The following is a 22,012-nucleotide window of genomic DNA, read 5'->3' on the forward strand; positions in this document are numbered from 1 at the left end:
TCCTTATCCCAACCCTTGGCCGTTCACCTTTATTATAGAAGGGGAAGCTTCCAAGGTTAAAACGGTTCAACCGAGCCAACTTCTTCTTCTTCAACATCAAAACCGGTTCGGATAGATAGAAGAGAGAAGGAACCGAAAGCTAAAACCAGCATGCAATTACCTCTCTCTCATCCCTTTTCTTCAAGCTTCATCAATCTGAGCCTTCCATCTTGACTTGGTCCCCAAGAAAGATTTCTGACCCTTGATGAACACTTGATCCTTGACAACTCCTTCTGCTCCACTTCTGCTTCCTCATCTATGTAGTTACCTTCTATGATGGATGAACAAAAAGTAGAGACGAGCATGCCACAGAGATCTTTTTCTCTGACCGAAATGGATTGCTTCCATTTCTAGGTATGGAGATCTTGAGACTTTCTCACCACATTTTACCTTTAGTGGTAAAGATCTCAGTCACGCCATACTTTAGATCTTCCTTTTGCAAGGGTCATTATCACCTTGGCCGCTTGCTTCTTCATAACTTCTATTCTTCTACCTCTGATAGCTTGCATCTTCAAACTTCTTCTCTGTCAGTGAAGTGATCGAAAACTAGAGAGAAAAGAGAGAGGAGAGTAAAAAAGCTTTCGATGGAATTGATGAATGAAATTAAAGAAAGGTGAATGCTATAGTACCTATAATGTGGTGTCTATTTACTAAAAAGGGTTAAAAGTTATTATTTTATTTAAAAGATATAAAAATAAATAATTTTTAAAAAATCAAAACTTACTACAAAAAGTAAGTTAGACAACATTTACGCAAAAATTCATAGGCACAGTAGAATTGGCCATAAAAAAATTAATTTCCTATTCCCCATGCTAAGTAACATGTGAGAGCTATAAAAGCCATCAAATCAATTTTGAAATTACTCTCTCCTATTACCAATGCCATAAAGTCCATTTAAATGAACTTGAATTCCATTCAAAGAGGGGAATAGGTATCTGTGCAAGGCAAGCAACTTTTGCTTTCTTCCCTCTTTTAATTTTGGACCAAGTTTTATTGGTCTTGCAACAAAGATTAAATTCGAATTTATACAACAATTTCTTGGCTCAACTAACATAATAATTCAGCCACATATCATATAGCATTTTTTTGCTCAAAACTAAATATTATTATCATATTAGACTTGTTTAATTTTCGACCCAATCATAAAATTTGTACACAACAAAATTATTAATCAATACAATAAAATTAATAACTTAATAATTTTATAATTTAATTATTTTTAACAATGTTTGATCATTATCATTCTTTAAAATTTTCCAAACTCGAGGAACTCCTAAGAATGATCCAACATAACGATCTCATCAAAATATTGCAATGGGTTCTATCCATCTATATTAAAGGTGTTAAGGAGTTAACCTGAATGGTTGACTATTAATCTAGGACAATTATTTAGAAAAAAAAAATAATTGCAATGGTATACTTACAATCCTTTTGCAAATTTTATAACTTACTAAAATATGATTTTTTATTTAAATTCTTTACAAAAGTAATTACTAGCTATAACTAATTTTTATTATATTAGACTAATTTAATTATAGTTAATTAATAAAATATCACACTTAACAATATTACTTGCGAAAATACATATGAATATAGTATTTGAAGGATATCTAATAAATTAGTGGTGTAATTAATTTCCTATGTTAGAGTTGGCGAAAGCTAGTGCACTCTAGGTAAACTAGGGAGTGCAACACTCTTTAAAAATTAATCTACTATCAAAGGTTATCAGGTAAATTTAATTTATTTATTATTGTTATTATTTTTTTTTGTCATAGGCTGAACAAACAAACCGGCACTAACAAAAATACTAATTCCCTCATTTAACACACGGACGACCTTTGCACCAAAAAATACTCAAGAAAATTTGATTGAATTCCTCCATTACTCTATTATTGTCGATGTGATGATGTCTTCAAGCATTTTCACTGTTTTATTTGTTGGCAGATGCTTCCATTATCGTTCTGACTAATCACAGATTTTAACGCTTTTGAATCCACCACATTCCACATCTATCATAAATGATCTTCAAAGACGCATGTCTGTCGCTGCTGCTGGTTGGCTAACTCCAAACGCAAAATCGATTATGTAGAAGAATCACGGTTTCTATGAAGGCTCCATCAGATGACGACATAGTCAAAGCACAAAATAGATGGCAGTTACAATAAAGTTCATTATCTTTTATTTCAAATTATCCTCAAATTGTACATAATAAAATAAAAAATAAAAATATAATTATATTTAAACAATTATTTGTATTATTTTTTTATTAATTTATTCAAAAAATAATTAAATTTTAAAGTTAATTGGTATAAAATATTACAGATATAAAATTAAGAAAAAATTTTATTTGTATAAGAACGAGCCTAATAAATAATTATTCTATTTAATATATAATTAAGAATATTTCTTTCTTTATCAACGAGTTATAGTTCAAATGACATAATTTTCATTAACTTTTTAAACATTAATTATTTATTTACATGCAATATAGAAATAAATGAATATAATATTTATTAAATAAACGCAATTACATAAAATTTTTTATTGTCATAGTGTTTGAACCAAATAAAAGAAAATATTATTTTAAGAAAAACTAATAATATATTTTTAATAATATTCTTAATACAAAATAATAAATTTTAAATAATTTTTTAAATAATATATATTAACTAAAATAATATAATTATCCAAAATAATATATTATAAATATAATAAAATAACATATTTCAATAAAAAAATTGTTAATAATTTTAATTATATAAATATTTTTTATATAAATTTTTGTTTCGTACAAAATAAAATTATTATATGTTTGTTTGATTTTTATGTTGTATATATGTTCTTTTTAATTAAATTTATATAATACAAAAATTTTTATCTTTTTATTCATATTTAATGTTTTAATTTTGTTTCACACAAAATAAAATTATATATATATATATCACAAATTTTTTTATCATTGTCTTTATATTTAATATTATAATTTTATTTCACATAAAACAAAATTTACTTAAATTTTAATATTATATATATATAACACAAAAATTTTTATCATTGTGTTTATATTTAATATTATAGTTTTATTTCACACAAAACAAAATTTATTTAAATTTTAATATTATATACATAATATATATTTAATATTTTTTTTAAGATTCTAATATATCTTTTTTTTCTGGATTTAGTACATGAATTTTTTAACTTATTTTTTATGTATTATTTATTTTAATTCTAAAGTCTAATAACTTTTTTTTGTACAGACATGTTGTTTTTAATATTTATGTACTATTTTTTATTTTGAACTTCAGCCCAATATCTGAGATTTACAAAAAAAATCTAAAACTTGTAAAAAAATGATTAACCTGATTAACAGGTTGCCTTTTTAAATTTAGACCATTCAAATAAAATATAATAAATAAAGAGTTCAGATTTAATGAATTCACAAGGTGTACAACACTCCATACTTAGCAAGGAGCGTTTAAGGATGAGCCGCTAGAGTTCCCTCTCCCCAGTACCATGGCTTTTATAGTTCTAACCCAATGAACAAGTGAGTTTATTGAATCAAGGATTTTTAAAATAAAAAATTGATAAAATATTAAAATAAAAAATTAATTATTTTTAAATTAAAATAATAATACATATGTTTTATAAAAATTATAAAATTAATAATAATTCATTTTTACTTTACCACTTTACTCATTTTTCTCACTTGAAAGCATCTAAATTCGAGACAACAAAGTTCAAACAACTCTCTCTCTCTCTAACACAGCTATGTACGAATTAAGATCAACATCATCTGAGTATGTCCCACGGATTTATTGTCTTTATACAACATGACATGATAATGGCCAGTAGTAACTCGTTTTTCATAGCCGAAACTTCATTCAACACCCGTCTCCTTCCTTCAATGGCTGCCATCTATCACCGTGACCAATCATTTTTCATTTACTCCTTTTACATGTTCTCAGTGAGACATTCTCTCTTTCTCATTCAATGGCCTTCGTTTCTTCCAAACCTCACAAAAGCCCTCTCCTTTCGCTCACATAAGCCACACCCATCAACTCTTTCTCATTCAATTCCAAATGGGCACCCCAGAAAACACCCAAAGGCAGCAACTTTTGCCAAAACAAGCTGAACCCCCAACTGGGTCCTCCACTTCTTCCCCTTTGATCCGAACTTTGGGTCTTCATGTTCTTAGGCTGCTCAATTGGGTTGTTCCACTGGTTCTCTTCCTCGGTGTTGATTTCTGTTTCAAGAAAGTGTTCCAAGCAGCTTCCTTTGAGTTCCCTAGTGCCTTGTTTGTCATGTTCTGCATATTCGCAGTTTTGATGGTGCTTGATTATGTTAATCCCTTTGCAGCTTTGGCCTTCTTGAATTTCTTTGATCCTGGGGTTATGTTTATTAATAGATGGTTACCTTTGTTCTATGTTCCTTACTTGGTGGTGCTACCTATTTCTGTTAGAGAAATTCCAGCTTCTTCTGCCATCAAAATTTGCTGTATTATAGGTAGCGTTTGCATGTTTTCTTAGTTTGATTATTTATTTATTTTTATAAGTTTTTTAATAGATGTTAATTTAGATTAAGGTTCATGCTGAATCACTTGTTAGTATAATCTAGTGTTTACTTATACTTGCAATTCGTAATTTAACATTATATACACACAGGATTTATAAAATTCAATGATGGATTTGTCAACAAATTATAAATGTAATTAATAATTATAAATGTATAAAGACTTAAAGGTCTAAGATCATTCAGCATATACTTTATTCTCTATTACGTCACTCTTTGGGTTCAGTGCAAACTGCTATGCTGTTTTCATAATCTAGTGTTTAGTACTTTAGTGCATTTTAGCTGGTTATTAAAATCAGAAAATCTGCTCCAATTGAAATCTTTCATTTGTATCGTTCGGTTGACTGGTTAAACTCTTGTTATGGTTAGAATAAGGTTATATCGGGGGAGAAAGTGTGGGGTTTTAATTGGATTAAGGATGGTTGTAGGGTGAAATAAGTATTGAAAAGAACACAGTTTGGACCAAAGCCAAAATTCCTGGTTTCATGTAGATTTGTTTGTGTAATTGATGTTTTTGTTTACTATGTAATGGTGAGAGTTGTTAATGCTGTGCAGTTGGAGGATGGCTGGCTACACTTTCTGTTTCTGGTTTTACAGCTATAGCTGTAAGAAAGGCTGTGAAGACCGAAATGATCGATCCTGAGCCTATGGAAAAGCCCCCTTCATTCTCCTCCATTGAATTGTGGTCATGGATTGCGGTTTTCCTTGTATCGTTCATCATGGCATTGCTTTTCCCAACAGCACTTGGGACAGGTGCCAGAACATGCTTTTTGTTCTATCTTGCATCCACAGTAGTAGGCTACATTGTTGGCTCCGGGTAAATGATTCCTCTTCGTTACTGCATATATATGTTGACTTTGTCTGATGAAATTATATGGCAAAGAAAGCGAGATGTTCCTATAGAAAATGCTATTAGCACTCTACAGTCTACAACATAAACCACTGTTTTTTTCCCTTTTGCAACTTTGTTTCCAGATTGCCATCAAAGGTGAAAATGATCTTCCATCCAGTAATATTCTCCTTAATATTTCCCAATCTAGTGGCTTACGCTTTTGGTTTGCTGTCCAAGCAGGGGTATGATGCTGCTCTAGGTATAGTTGAAATTTTGACAATTCAGATATGTTTGGTTGAAGGTTTAGGGTCCATGGATGAGTTCCCTTTCTAACTTCACATAAATTCATCCGCGAAAACTTCCAGGCCATTTTTACGCCTCAACCAAACATACCTTAAATGGCTTTCTTTTGTTTAGCTGAGTTGAAACTACATAATGAACTAGTTATGTTGTGAATTTGTTATTCTTCTTTCAATATTGCAGGATTTTACCTTACAGAGTCATCATCTGATCCTGGAGCTGGTGACATTCTTTTGGAATTTTTAGGACCTGTTATTCTTTCCTTTGCTTTCTCTATGTTCAAACAAAGAACGGTGACCATCTCAGTTTTCACTGAATAAATCCTATAATGCAACAAAACATTTCAGCATGTTCTTTTTGATATGCAAAAATGAGGAAGCCATCAATTAATAGTTTTTCTAATGTATTTTATTCAGCTTATGAAAAGGCACGCGGCTGAGATTTTCACCTCTGTCATTGTCTCTACACTATTCTCATTGTACTCAACTGCCATTGTTGGACGTCTAGTTGCATTAGACCCATCATTAACTGTGTCCATTCTACCCAGATGTATAACGGTCGCATTGGCACTCAACATCGTGTCACTTTTCGAAGGTAGATTTTCTGTATACACAGTTGCTTGGCCTTAATTTGTTCTATTCAAGCAAAAAGGTAAACAATTTCCAGCTTTGAAATTTTGTCCATGGTATCTGCAGGTGCCAATTTAGCTCTCACAGCAGCTGTGGTTGTTGCAACTGGTTTGATTGGAGCAAATTTCGTGCAATCAGCGCTTAATATACTCCGCCTTCATGATCCAATTGCTCGAGGAATAGCAGCTGCATCAAGGTAAATTCCACAATACATAGATCATTCGGTTGAAATAAGAAACTGCATCTATGCAACTTCATTGACCTGAATAAGTTAATGATCAATGACACTGTTAATGATTCGAGAAATACACCATTCAAATGACTAACTACATTCTTCTTCAATGATATACCTTAATATGGTGCACAAATACTTCAGTTATGCTGCCTTAGATTTTTTTTATATAAGATTGTTCATTCTAACTATATATTCAATATCATGTATGAATATACATTTTCTATTTAATAGATATTTCCGTATTTGTATTTTTACGTATCATAGTGTATCGGACACAATACTATGCATTCGAGCGAATACAATTTAGATGCTTATGTTGCTTGCAATGAAAACAATGTGTACAGTTCCCATGGGCTGGCGACAGCGGCGTTATCAGCAGAGGAACCGGAGGCGCTCCCGTTTAGTGCCATTGCTTATGCTTTGACTGGCATTTTTGGATCTTTATTTTGCACAATTCCAGCAGCAAGACAAAGTTTGCTTGCAATTGCTGGCTCTGGGTGGAATAGTTAGCACTTAGATCATGGATCATACTTGGAACTTCTTGTGCTTATTCCTTACAATGTCATATCTTTTATTGGGAACAAATGTGCTGAGCGATATTATGTGTTGATCATTAATTTGTCTTGTGTATTTAGTCATGTTTGGAAAAATAAAAGTTAGTTAACATATATATGTATATATATCCTTGTGACTCAATTTATGGAACAAAATCAATAAAATGATATTTGTCTCTAAATTTGTAATTTATAGATAGCAGTAATCCTTAATTGAATAACTTTTTTTAACATGAATATAAATCAACTAATGTCCACGTTATAAATTCATGTATACACTACTAAACCGTCAATAAGTTAAAGAATCCAACTCTGTGGTACTTTATTATGCTTAAAATAAAATAGGATGTACTCCAACAAAGAATCAATCAGCCACAGCATGTTAATAATATTGCACAACATTGTGTCTACCAAAAAAATGCCGCTTTGAACAGGCACATTCAACTCTTAACAGTTCCAGCAAAACAAGATGAGAAAGAAATTGCTTCGTAATATTGCTCATTCTACAAAGATTCTTAACATGTGAAAGTGGACAAATGATAAGAGTTAAAAAAGCAACATGTGAATGTGACCACAAATTCCACTTTCTGCAGTAACTGGCAGCAACTTACTATGCTTTCTAACCACAAAAACTCAGTTTCTTCATAACTTTGGCATAAGCTACAGGTACAGTGGCTGGTTTTCTCAATCTGCGTTTTGATTTCTTTGACTGCATTGAATATAACAAATTCATCAATTTCAAGGAAAATGTACTATCCTGATTTCCTGAGATGCAATAATGCACTTGATATGCATAATATAGTATATGGCCACTCACACATCAATTATACCAGATAATCAGTCAAATTGTATCTAGATGTCCAATTATGTACATATACCAAAAGATGAGGGTGATAAATAAAAGAGAACAAAAGAGAAATTTTTCAAAGGCCTTATGTATACCTATTTCAACGTATCAAAGTCACCAAAAATAACTTAGATCATATACGTATATATACATGCAATGGCCCCAAAGTGGAGTGTCTATGCGTTTACATCACCTAATCAAAATGAAGAAGAATTGAGAAACATTGCAATGGAAGAATTGAAGAGAAACAAATTCTTGAAAATCAGGTTCATAAAAAGTACAGATTCTGATCATATCTCACTCTCCCTGAGAATATGAGAGTATAACTCCAGAGCCAAACCAGACTGCTTAAGTGCACCGTAGGGAAACTAAGATCAGAACTTAGGATTCTTAATTGTTATTGAAGCATGGGCCAATTCATTTGTGTGGAGCCAGACCAAAATGCAGCTATGAGGTTTAGAAGCTCAGGTTATTTTTATAAGGATGTAAATGAGAGTTTGGCATTTTGGAGTTATTTAAGAAGAGGGAGTGGAACATTGGAATCCACTCAAAGCATCAAATCTGTGTCCCAGTTTGGTAATCAAAGAGTGACATGAATCCTACAAACAAAATACTGGGTTATCATGTTTTGTTCTACTTAATTCCTTGCCTCCTCATACCATTTAATTGCAAGTCATTCCCTTGTATATGATGGGGAAAAGACTGCACACGCACTTGCTTCTAGCACTCAATCGGCGAGTCTCAATCGGGGAGATTACAGCTCCCATGAGATATTAGGGAATATTGTATACATTGCTTACCATCATCCACCACAAGTACATGCCCACATCCAGGGCTCTGAATGCTTTGATAAAATCACAAGTTTAGCCATGGATAAATGCAACAATATCACAATGACCTATATCCAATACATCATACGTGGGACAAACACCACTGATGTCAATATTCACTATTTTTATATTTTGAAAACTTCATCCCCCCAAACTTTTATGATACATTGACATTATCAAACTACAGTTAATCTCATTGCTCAATCAAATTTCATAACTCTGATTCCTAAGGAAACACAAGCTTTTCTATTTTGTCCTAAAATCTAATGACAAAATTCAATTTACAGGCTCTACTATTTTGTCCAGATATAGTGTTTGAAACATGTGAATTATTTTTGGTCATCTAATTAACACCTAATGAAATGTTACATGTCAATTTTGGGAACGAGTTTTATATTGTTATTTATTTTTCACTAACAGAACAATAGAACTATTGAAGACCCTAACAAAACAACCACAGTCCACATAAGGATCAATAATTAAGGCCTTATTCAAGCTACCCAACTAAATCTTAAAAAATAAAATAAAATAAAATATGCCAACCTTCAAATGAGCATTGTGGCGTTTCCCCTCATGCCAGCGTCTGATGGTTCCATCTTTCAATGTTCGAAACCTCAACTTGTAAGACCTGCACAGCATTGCCAAAAATGACTCACTCACTCCAAACACCCCACAAACGAAAAATCCAAACTTTGAAATTCTAAATTCTAAAGAATATGACATAAAACATTTAAAATAAAAAAAGCACGCACGAATAAGACTTCATCTTAGTTTTCTTAATCTTAGAAGTGACTGGGGTCATTGGCTTTCTCTTCAGCTTCCTTTCCCTTGATGATACATGCCGCACTTGAACCAACTACAATAATAATATTATTAATTATGTGTAAAATAAAAAGAAGCTAATTTCACTGTTGATCATTTAAAACAAGAAAGAAAAAAAAAACATTTTTTGCTGTTTTGTGGAAATGAAAAACTTACGGAGGGAGAAAGTGGAGAAAGACGAGATGGGAGACGAGAAAATGAGAAATGAGGTGAAGACGAGAAATTGAAGAGAGAACGAGAAGTGAAAGTGAGATTGCTGGAAGCAGGGAGGTGGAGGGATTGCAACGGCGGCGCGTGGTGGATGAGACACCGGAAAATTGGTGTAAGTGGCGGAGAAGACTGGGGCGAATTAACGGCGAAAGTACGTAGCTTAGTCAACCATCGCTGCATCATTGTTTGTTGGTGGTGTCACAGAAACGTGATTCTGGCTATGGCGACTTCTACTTCTTCTCTGAGCTGCAACCAAAACCTGCAATGGCGAAACGCTTTTGTTTGTGCCTTTCATTTTGGGGAATTTTTTTTTCCAGCTGATGAAAGAATGGGCCTTGTGGTCCTTATGGGCCTTGGAGGCTTGGTTTAATTGACATCTTATGTGCCTCCCAAAAACCCCACATCGGGCATAACAAAAAAAAACCATATCGGGGTTCAAATATCATTGGTGGGAAAAAAAGAACCCATGTAGTGTAGTGCAATATGCGTGAGTGTGTTGTATTGTAAAAGAGAAAAAAAAATATAAAAAATCTTGTAGTCTAAATTGCCTGCAATATATAAGTCAAATATTGAGACTCAATTTGTAGAATAATATATATCTAAATAAGTACTAAAAAATTTTGCATCGAACACTCTTGTCTTTGAAAAAATTTTATTAGGTTAAAGTCTTTGAACTTTATAAAAGATATACAAGTCTTTCTGTCACAGTTTTAAAGATTTTTTTTTAAAGATAATAGGTTATATTCTATTAATTATTAAAAAATAAAATATAAAAATATTTAAAAGTATGACAGCATAATAAAAGGTGGAGATTTTTCAAAACAATACATTGAGTATTCATCCAACGGTGCTCGAAAAACGAAAAAAATCTTAAAAAAAAATGATAAGTCAAATTGAATGAAACTAAGAGTTTGCCTCATGAAAATGATGATCTAAACTGGGAGTTCTTTGGAGACGACATTGAAGTAGAACCTTTAAAAATTAATTTCAGCAGTTCCAGCAAATGATGGCAAGCAATTGAGGATTACGGTCAGCATTCTTCAACGGGTTAAGTATGTCTGTTGATGCAGTCCACCAAGTCCAAAAGTCGTTAGGAATCTGAGGGGGAAGACAATCATGAAGATAACTTTGAGATCATACTTCTTTAATTCTAGAGCAATCGATCAAACAATGAGTAGTTGTTTTTGTTGCTTCATGACAACAGGGGCATATTAACGATATAGATGGGATGCGGTGATGAATCTGAGTAAACACCAGAAACCGGCCATGGAGAGCTTTTTAGATAAATAGCTTAATTTTGTGAGGCAATTTCAACTTCCATAGATCAATCCACGGCTTTTTCTTCTGCATATAATTTGGGAAAAGCTCCAAAGGCGAATAGTAAAATAAATAGCCAATTCTGTAACCTAAAGTTGTATCATATTGCTTGGATTTGTTCAAAATCCATTGCAATTTGTCCCTACTCTGCTGAATTTTAACTAACAAAATCTTGTCTGCAACGTCTTGCGAAAATAATTCTTGAATGAGATTCTGATTCCAATTCCTGTCTTCCATAATTAGATCTTTAACTATTGGAACCAACTCAGAAGTATCCTGTCTGTTTGGCATGTTAGAAATCATAAAAGGATACGGAGGAGGCAGCCAAGGATCCTCAAATGTTCGGATATTCTCTCCAGTACCCACAACCCAGTTAAGACCTTTTTCAACAATCTTTCGGCCTTCCAGTATGCTCCTCCATCCCCAAGAAGGTAAGACTCCAATTTCTGTCGTTATAGCATTACCATTGCTAAAGTACTTACCTCTTAAGATTTTGGATAATAGGAAATTAGGCTATGTTATGAGTCGCCAAAACTGTTTGCCTAAAAGTGCCAGATTTTGGATTCTGAGATCTTTAAATCCAAGGCCTCCTTCTATTCGTGGGCGAGTCGTAATGTCCCAGCTAACCCAAGCTATCCGCCTTTCAGAACTTTTTTGTCTCCACCAGAACTGAGAAAGTAGAGAGTGAATTTTCGAAATTAAACCATCAGGCAACTTTAAGCAAGACAATGCATAAATAGGAATAGCTTCTCCCACTGCCTTAAACAATACTTGTCTACCACCTGACGATAGAAGATTGCGCTTCCACCCTTAGATTCTTTTCCGAACCTTCTCTTTGATCACACTAAAAGAAGCATTTTTCGATTTAGAGACTGTAGAAGGCGAACCAAGGTATCTATCCTGAGTCCCAATATGATTAATATTCATAGAGCTAGCAGTAGTGTATGAGTAGTGGAGGGAGTGTTGTGGCTAAAGAATACAGCAGATTTATTAAGATTTACCTTCTGGCCACTGATGCTTTCATAAGAGTTCAATAAATGTAGGATGTTTGAACATGCCTCAGGATTAGCCTTAGAGAACAAAATGGAATCGTCAGCAAAGAGGAGGTGGTTGACCTTGGGACATCACCTATGTATTTGAAGACCCTGAATTAGTCTGTTTTGTTCTGCCTTGTATAGGAAGAAGGAGAGACCTTCTACACAGAAAAGAAAAAGATATGAAGATAGAGGATCTCATTGTCGAATACCTCTATTTGGTTTGAAGAAATCATAAGGTTGTCCTTTCACAATGACAGAATAAGAAACAGTTGTCACTAATTCTCGAATCTACATGATCCATCAGGAGTCGAAACCAAACTTCTCCAATATAAACTAAAGAAAGTCTCATTCCACCATATCATATGCCTTACTCATATCTAATTTTAGTGCCATTTCATTTTCGAGTCCCCTTTTTTTGTTCTTCAAGTAATGTATACACTCATGAGCAATTAGGATATTATCAGAGATTAATCTGCCTTTAATAAAAGCACTCTGCGTAGGGCTAATTAGTCTATTCATCATACCCTGAAACCTATGTACAAGTAATTTATAGATAATCTTGTAAAAGACTAATGATAGGCTTATTGGTCTTACCTGAGTCATATCTTTAGCATAAAAAATCTTGAAAATAAGACAGATCTGAGTGTGGTTAAAACCCTTCAAAATTCTGCCCCCTGAAAAGAAGCTCTTAACTGCTCGAAACACATCACCACTAAGTATGTTCCAGAAGCTTTGAATAAATTTTGCTGTCATACCATCATCTCTTGGAGCACTTTGAGGATGAAAGCTAAATGTTGCACATTTCACTTCTTCCATAATCACTGGTCTTTGAAGCCTACAGTTCAAAATCATTAAACAGAGGTTCAGGGTTCTCATGACAAGTGGAGGAGAAGATGTCCTTGAAATAAGATTCAGTCACAAAAACAATACCGTCATTTGAAGTAGCCACTTTACCATCACTGCTAGTTAGTTGCCAAATTTTATTCCTTTGGATTCGATTTCTAAATTTCTAATGGAAGAAAGCTGTATTTTGAATACCAGATTTGAGCCACTTGACTCTAGACTTATCTTTCTAATAAGATTTCTCATTTTGCAATGATTTCTCAAGTTTGTCCTCTATTTTTGAAATGATATCGCCTCCATCAATTCCTGCTAAACGAAATTTCTCTAATTCAGACTGTAGTAAATCAATCTCCACCTTCGAATTAGATCTGTGTTCTTGCTTCTATTTGATAATCTCATGCCGACAACGCTTTGTTTTTTGAGCTAGAATATACATGTAGGGGTGGCAAGCGGGCCTAAATCCACCGGTCCGGCTCGGATAACCCACTAAAAAAGGCGGGCCATACTGAAAAATTGGAAATGTAAAAGAGCAAAAGCTCCCCTAACCCGCACCGCTTAAACCACGAGTTTTGGCAGGGCGGAGCGGGCTTCCCCGCCGATCTTAGTTTTTTTTGTAAGGGGGTATATAAACTGATATTGTACCCACGAGAGTTTTCCTCCGTGTGACAAAAATATCCTATTTTGGTTAAGTGCTTACTTCGTTATTATACGAACCTACGTGGCATCCCAACCCTCCAAAACCCTATACCTCTTCAATTCCATTTCTAATTTCAATCACCTATTCCTCTTTCATGACAGCAGCTTCCTCCTCCTCTGCCGCCAATGCTGCTTTTCCGTTCCTTGGCACCATCGCTTCATCTCCGCACTTTGCTTCCCAAATCCTAACTCTTCCTCTTTTCCAAACCCCCTTTAGAAAGCAGTGAGAAGCTCCAAACAATCACAAAATATCTATGGGGATGGGAAATACCATGCCATGCCTCCATCAAAAGCAAGCTTTGGAATTACTTGGCACTTTTGTCCAGAGAAAAAAAAACACAAAGTGAATGTGAATAATATTACTCTCAAGAAAAGCACTTGAACTCCGAAAGCAAAAACTCGTGTATAAATAAAGGTTGGTTCTGAACAACACAAATACGAACACATATCCTACTACTGTTTCACTACTCTAGCAAATAATAATGGCTTTGCTTAATCTCTTTTCCATCTTCATGCTTTTACCCTCATCATTTGAAGCTTCACTTTCATCAGCATCGAAACCCAAGACCTGAACTCCATGATTGCACAAGCCTGCATGAACATCGAAAACCAAAACTCAAGCCTCGCTAACATCCAAAACGAGTTCGTCAAGATCGGTCCGCAAGCTCCATTTCCGTGTTAAGCGCCGCACTTGGTGAGCAAAGTTCACCACGTTTTCCGTGAGTAACCACGAGCAACTAGCCATAGAAGACTGTAAGGAGCTTCTAGACTATTCCATTTCGCAGCTAGCATGGTCCATGGGAGAGATGAGAAGAATCCGTGGCGGAGATACATGCGCGTAATAGGGTTGATAGATGGTGTTAATTTTGCGGAAAGTCGAGCGCGAGAAATGGAGAATGGTTTGAAAAAGAGGGAGAGTTGGGAAAGAGAGCGTGAGGATGAGACGAAGGTCCAAAGGGACGTAAAAGCGGTGATGACGGCAGAGGAGGAGAAAACTGCCGCCATGAAATAGGGATGTGTGGTTGAAATTAGAAATGAAATTGAAGATGGATAGGGTTTTGGAGGGTTGGGGTGTCACTAAGTTCGGATAATAACGAACCAAGCACTTAACCAAAACAGGGTATTTTTGTCACACAGAAGGCAACTCTCGTGGGTAAAAGATCAGTTTTGATCTATCATGGGTACATATGTTAGTGTTATCATCTTTCATGGGTACAAATGGTCATTTATTCTAAGAAAAAAAAAGAAGAAAGGATGTAGATGAGGAGCCAAGTGGGAGTAAAAAGTAGAGGACCAAGATGAAAAGAATTTATCAAAAAGGTCACTGTCGTTATTGTGGTAAATCAGGACACACCTAGAGAAACTGTTCAAAGAGAACTGCTGATGAGGATGCTGCTGTTGCCCAACCCCCTGCTGCTAATGGTGGTGAAGCCACCCTTGTCCCACAACTCCCCACCAAAATTCAGCTTGAACTCAGTCAACTACCGTTGTCACAAACCGATGACTCTCAACAGGTACACAAAATTAGATAACATTCAAGCTTATTATGTGCATGTTCTTATGCACTTTTACTAACTATTCTATATGGCTTCACTAATAGGTTTTGTCTTCTCTTGTGAGGCCACCAAAACTCCCTCCCAAAAGGAAGTCCTCCAGCAATCAAGCAGCAACTACCCCACCTGCTGCCACCCCACTAGCAACCAGTCAACCTGCAACAAATCATACAAATCATTCTATGCAAGGTGCATCACAGGGGACCGTTACAAGGCTTGCTAACTTCATGAAGTTTGTTCCCAATCTTGGATTCAGACAACCCAGAAACAGAAAATGAAGACTAGGATTATTATGTTTAAGAGAAGATTATTTTGTTTAACTATTTTGATGAAGCAATGTGCTTTTTGAATTTTGAACCCAAGTGTTAGGAATTTTAGTTTTCAAAACTTGTGTTCTCAATATGTTGAGAACTTTTGATATACTTTTTGAATATTTTTCTGGCTCTGTAATGCCTATTTTGAATATGTTTTCTGCATTATGAATACATGAATATGGATTATGACTTTCTTAAATTGAGCTGTGGCAGATTTTTGGTTTCTTGGTCTCTGATATGCAATTAACATTAATTCCATTAGATGATTCCATTAGTAGTGCAGGAACAATTATTTACATATAACCTCTTGTTTATTCAAATTATAAATTATTCTTGCACATTCATGTCAAACAGTTTAATCTGCATTTCTTTCAACCAAAAGGACAAGTACAAATACATAAACAGAACAACATATGCATATCTCATGTCACTTATTTTTTGGCTAAATACAATTGACTCTGTTGCCTATCCAACCTTAAGACAAGTACAACAACTGTAATCAGCAGCAGCAACATACATGCAAACACCAAAATTCTCCCCCATTTTAAGAACTCTAATTTCATACTATAATCTTCCAAACTTCCAAGCAATCTTCATCCTCCATTCTTCGTTGTCATTTGAAGAGCTTGTTATACCATCACATGTTACCGTATCTTCTTCCAAAATTTTGTCCACCCACAGAAATAACCCACACCACCTCTTACCTGTAGTCTGCACCCAGGAAACTAAATCAACAAAGTTTACATCCAGAATTACAACAAACAACATCATGAAACACTTATATTGTAGTTTGGGCAACCCACGAACAGTTTTCTTAGATTAGAATCTGTCGCTGACCATCGCAACACTGATCTCGACCTGCACCTACACCATTTTTCTATTTATTCTCCTCGTGATACTTCCAAATGATCGTTGGTTGTTGGAGCTCGCAACTGTGTTGCTCGCGCTAGCCATAACGTGTGGTTTTGGAAGATGGAGAAGTCACTGCTGGTGCGACGGAGAATAGAGGAGAAGAGAGTGTGCGATGGAAAAGAGAGGAGAAGAGAGTCAATTGGGGGTTAGGATTTTTAACCTAAAATTAGAGACCAAATTGAGTCAAAATAGTTTACGACGCTACATCAGCTAGTCGTTGTGCTGCCAGCGTGTCACCAACGGCTCTAGGTCAACTTTTCAATTGCGGCAGTTGGACAAAATTGGTTGAAAGGACGACTCTGAGTTTTGGAGTGCAACTTCAGGGACAAATACGACTAATCTTTAACTTCAAAAATTATTATAAAATTCGAGAATAACTTCAGTGACCACTTTAAAACTTATCTCATCTTATAACTATCCATTTTGGCTTCTTGTTTCCGAAATTTTTATTAATTGAGAACGTATCATTATTTCACAAATACACTTATATGAAGGCCGAAATCAAGGCTGCGCCTAAGCAGCCGGCCGCCGTGCCATATAGGTTCAGCCAGCTAGACACACCTTGCCTTATTGAGAATTGGCTTCTCTTCAGGGATGGTCCGGTGAAGGCGCGAATCATTAGTCCTAGGTGCTGCGTGTGCGCCGCGCTAGCCACCGTGCTGGCCGCAACAATGCCAATAATGTACGGAATGAAGATGGCTGTGGATTTGAAGAATCCGGCCGGCAGGCAGAAGAAGACGCCGAGGCCGGTCGCAGCCGCCGTGATGAGCTTTGGGAAGTGTCCGTCAAGGTGGAAGGACAGGAATCCTAGGATTGGAACAGCCAATGCCAAACCTGTAGCCCAACCAATTGATGCCCATTCCAAAGCAGAGTAACTCGATCCACCAATTGTTTTACTTGTGAGCTTGATGTACCTGAAAGTCGTTAGATAATAATTTAGTCAAAGCTATCAAATCAAATTTTTACCATAGTTTTTGAAATGTACTATTTTACTTAAAGTGAAATAGTTGTTAGAAGATAGTACTGTACCAGAAGATAAAGGGAAAATAAAAATAAAAGCGTGAAGAGCCGTTTGAGTTTGTTAAAAAGTTATATGTAATGGAAACAGTTTCATGTTGTCGGCACTTTAAATTGCATGCTGTAATATAAAATAACAAACAAAGCGAGAGATAAATGGCGACAATCACTCCATACAAATTATTTAACGAACCAAGTGGCCTTCCTCATTGCTTTCAAAAAGCCAAAAAGAATTCACAAATTGCAACTTCATAATTAAAGCACCTACTTTAAATTTTTTTCCTTCCATGCCTAAGAAAATAAAGTGAAGTACCATATAATAGTGTATATATATATAGTACTTTTTAATATTATATGCTCGTATTTTATACTAAATTACTAATCTTAATTAAGGTTAAGTTGAACATAAGTTTACCGTTGTGGACACTATTTTTCATCATAAATATTCAAAAGGGTACCCGAAGACTTTTGGGTGAGTCCGACAAAGGCTTTTAAACTCCCTAGGTGGAAAGCATAGATTTTTTACTCCTTTTATTTTTCTCTCTCTTAATTTTTCTTTTTTATTTTTTTTTCCAATAATATGGGTTGGGAAGGGATAAGACTTAAGAGTAAGACATAGCATGGTTCTGTTTTTCTTTGTGCATCAAAGGGTGGAGATAGAAGCATAGTTAATAAATAAGGTTGATGTCCGGTGGATATGGATATGAAGGGTACCCATTTGATAGAAAGAAAAAAAAAAGGAATCTTAACCCTTGAGTGAGAGTAAAGTAACATTGTAAGAGAGCCACAATAAGGACACGGCTTTTCATGATTGCGAACTATAATGGAACCGGACCCAAAAGAATTAAAAAAAATAAAAAATAAATAAGCACTCTAATGGAACCCTATGCTTGGTTTATTATAAAGCTTGTTTTCCTAATAGTTTCTTTTCTTTTTTCCTTTTTTTTTTTGAGAAAGCAAAACCCCAAAAACAAAAAAATTCCTTTTTTTTTTCTTTCAACCTAACCCCTCCTCTCATTACCATCATCCATAACCACCAAACCCATTTGAAATTTTTTGAAACACCCAAGACTCATAACCTAGTTTAGATCAAAGACTGCATAACATGATACACAAAAGCAACCCTTTTTTTTTTACCAACTAAAAATTAAATTAAAATCTACATATTGTACTTCTACTAGGAAAAAAAAAAAGAAAAAATAGCAATTATTAAAAAAAATGAAATTAACTTTTGCTAGTGAAATGTTAAGCTATAAAAAAAATTCTAGAAAAACTTAAAAAAGAAAAAAAAAACTTGACTTTAAAAACATATAGGTACTCACAAGTGAAGTTCCTTTTGGGAGCAGTGTAGGTCTTGGTGGTTCTTGTTCCATTGTTGGAGTGAGTTAGTTGGCAAGTGTTGTAGCTGGCTTATTATGAGTGGGAAGAGAATTGGAACGACAACGGTTTGAACAAAGTAGAAACAGAACTCATAAAGATACCATCCAAACACTTCAAATCTTGATGGCTTCTCTCCAACTTCCTCATAACTACTTCCGTTATTGTTGTTGGTGTTGTTGGAGTTGTTGTAACCGTCTCTTGCTCTCAGAATCTTCATTGCACTGTTCTGAAGGTCTGGCCTTGAAGACCCGCTTGTAGTGCTACCACTCCTTCCTCCTCCACCTTGTGCTGCTCCTCCATGGTGACCTTCTGCTTCCACTGTTACTTCTTTCATGAGGACTAGTGTGAGAGAAAGAGAAAATGGTAGTAGCTGAAGAAGAAGATGGATGTGTCAGAGAAAGTAAATAATGGGGGTTAGGAGAGAAGAGAAAGAAGAGAAAGAAGAGGGAAGTGGGGTGTGTGTGTGTGGTAACAGAGGTGACAGTAAAGAAGGGTTTGGAAAACAGCTATAATAGTTTATAGACTAATAATAAACCCTTCTTGTAGGGTGATAAGAGGCTTTTAAAGGGGTCTTGCTAAGCAAAAACAAATTAACAAACAAAAATTAGATTATATATCCAAACAGGGGCTAATTTTTTTGGTAATGGATTAGAGGAATATATCATGTACAATTATAAAAAGTTGGTGTGTTTTTATGGATGTAAAGATATTTTTTAATTAAAAACTATAAATAGGAGACTTAAATTTGAGTGAGAGTAGAAAATTGAGGGTCTGATTTTGGGTGAAAGTAAAAAATTAAGGATCGATTTTTGGCGGGGTAAAAAATTGACGGTCGATTTTGGGTAAAAAACAAAAATAATTCAAAAAATTCAAATAAGAGGGACTGATTTGCGTATTTAAAATAAATTTTTAGTGTTAAAATATAAATTTGACTTTTAAATTTGTAAAATTTAAAAAAATACACATATCTGACCCTCAAATTTATAGTATTCATACAAAATAATAAAAGTTAAAAACATAATAAAAATGGTTTGAAGAAGACAAAAATGTCTAATACAAAATTTTTTAATAACCTATTTAAATATATACTCAATAAATTATATAATAAAAATATTATATGTATAAAAAAATAATTGTATATATTAAAATTATGTCATCAAAATTAATTATTAGTATAAAATATATACTAAAAATAAATTAAATAACACATTTACATAGTAACTGATTTTGTAAAAAAAATGTTATTAAATTTATTATTATATATTTACATATAAATATATATTTTTTATTTTATTTTAAATATATATTTTATATTTTAATTGCATTGTATATATATAACTGATTTAGTGATGAAAACAAACTTTTTTTAAGTTAAATAATTAATAAATATTTTTTAAATTAATTAATTTATTTATTATTTTATTGACTAATTGTTTCTAAAAAAGTATGATAATAAATCGTGTGAATAAGTAATAATTAAGAGAAAATACAAAAAATGAAAAAAGAAAAACATTATCTGACTGAAAAAAGATAGTTCATTGTCATTATTCACTTCGCATTTGCTTTTGTCTTCTTTTTAGTTTCTTAGGGGTAAAACTTATTTATATGATATAATACGAACAAAAGTAATTAAAAAAGTTAGGCAGGGAAGAGGACGTTAGCTAGTATTAATTACAATGGAGAGTATATGTACGGGTAACATATAAAATATTGGGAATTTGCTACTTAATTAAAAGTATTGTTAATGTATTATCTTTGTGTATATTTTTTATATTAAAAATAATTGATGAAAAAAATTAACAAGATACATAAAAAATACAATATATATATATATATATAATTATCCAAATACCATTTTTTTAATTAATATCTTATAAACAGGAAAAAAAACTTACAATATTTTTTAGTTCAACGTGCACATTCATGAATTACTGTACCTCTTAAACTATGTTTTTGGTTAGTTGTTGTCATTGGTACAAAAATACACAGGGGACACAAACTTATATTTAACTATTATTTAAAACTTATTATAAAAATGCGATTACTAAATTTGCTTATCTTTTATGAATATTTTTTACAAAAATATTATTCATATATTAAAATTAATCATTAATATATATATATATATAAATATATATAATTTATTTATTTTTAATATATATTTTATATTAATAATTAATTTTAGTAATTAATTTTAATGTACAAATAATATAACCGTAATGCTAGAATTTGATACTTTCATATAGAGACAAATTTATTTATTACTTTACAAACTCTTGCTTTGATAAAATGTTTAAACTAAGGACCTTATGGTATAGGTGTGTGCTTGGGAAAATGTGCATATTAATTAACTTTTGTATATATTTTATTATTATTAACAAATTAAATTGGCATGAACATGTATTGTATTCATTCATGTGTTATAGTGATTAAGTACCAGCGGTAACCGTCGGCTTGTTCGATATAATAAATTAATAACAAATTAATAATGATTAACGTGGTATATGGTGCTACCTAGATTCTGTCACATTGTGCAATGTTGCATCATTTTTCAGATTCCATTTTAATTAATCTCACTTGATTGCTTGTTGACAAATCCTAATTTGTAAACCAACAAAAACAACCTTAGCTTGGTCGTAAATCAAATTAAACCTCAAAATAATTGTGGTGCCAGAAGCCAGATTCTGTCACCTTTGTCCAAAGTTTGCAGCACGGGCATTGAGATACAGTTCTACTGTTCTAGCCAGTTGCATGATTAAGAAATTTCAGTTAGTTGGTGATAATAATATATGATGAAAAATAAAATAAAATAATACATACTAAGCAATGCAAATAGGCTAATTTTTTTGGTTATGGAAGAGGGACATGTGTTCTACGGGATTATGGAATGTGGGGATGTTACACCGAATTGTGAAAAGGAAGAAATTGGACCCTCCGAGTTCTTTGTTTTGAAAATTTTGTAAGCAAATCGGAGGGTCCGTTTTGCTTGTATACAAAATTCACATGGGAGAAAACGGACTGTGCGATATGTCTTCATCAAAACGGAAGGTCCGTTTTCTTTGTTGGTTTTTTT

General features: G+C 33.5%; 3 protein-coding genes across 3 annotated transcripts; 1 reads left to right on the top strand and 2 right to left on the bottom strand.

Moving 5' to 3' along the window:
- Positions 1-3,760: 3,760 nt before the first annotated feature.
- On the top strand, positions 3,761-7,343 carry LOC112800085 (plastidal glycolate/glycerate translocator 1, chloroplastic-like). The gene is made up of 7 exons (XM_025842169.3): positions 3,761-4,545; positions 5,167-5,428; positions 5,587-5,702; positions 5,927-6,036; positions 6,160-6,337; positions 6,439-6,568; positions 6,952-7,343. The coding sequence occupies exons 1-7, from the start codon at positions 4,122-4,124 to the stop codon at positions 7,115-7,117; spliced, it is 1,386 nt and encodes a 461-aa protein (XP_025697954.1). The 5' UTR covers positions 3,761-4,121; the 3' UTR covers positions 7,118-7,343.
- A 179-nt stretch (positions 7,344-7,522) lies between these two features.
- Positions 7,523-10,207, bottom strand: LOC112800086 (uncharacterized). Its single transcript, XM_025842170.3, has 4 exons — positions 9,817-10,207; positions 9,591-9,694; positions 9,382-9,466; positions 7,523-7,870 (listed from the first exon to the last, which is right to left on the bottom strand). Exons 1-4 carry the CDS (start codon positions 10,051-10,053, stop codon positions 7,781-7,783), a joined length of 516 nt encoding a protein of 171 aa, XP_025697955.1. The 5' UTR covers positions 10,054-10,207; the 3' UTR covers positions 7,523-7,780.
- A 6,718-nt stretch (positions 10,208-16,925) lies between these two features.
- On the bottom strand, positions 16,926-19,476 carry LOC112800087 (uncharacterized). The gene is made up of 2 exons (XM_025842171.3): positions 18,882-19,476; positions 16,926-17,456 (listed from the first exon to the last, which is right to left on the bottom strand). The coding sequence occupies exons 1-2, from the start codon at positions 19,271-19,273 to the stop codon at positions 17,027-17,029; spliced, it is 822 nt and encodes a 273-aa protein (XP_025697956.1). The 5' UTR covers positions 19,274-19,476; the 3' UTR covers positions 16,926-17,026.
- Between the last annotated feature and the right edge of the window lie 2,536 nt (positions 19,477-22,012).

Source organism: Arachis hypogaea, chromosome 5, assembly GCF_003086295.3.
Source record: "Arachis hypogaea cultivar Tifrunner chromosome 5, arahy.Tifrunner.gnm2.J5K5, whole genome shotgun sequence".
Taxonomy (NCBI): domain Eukaryota; kingdom Viridiplantae; phylum Streptophyta; class Magnoliopsida; order Fabales; family Fabaceae; genus Arachis; species Arachis hypogaea.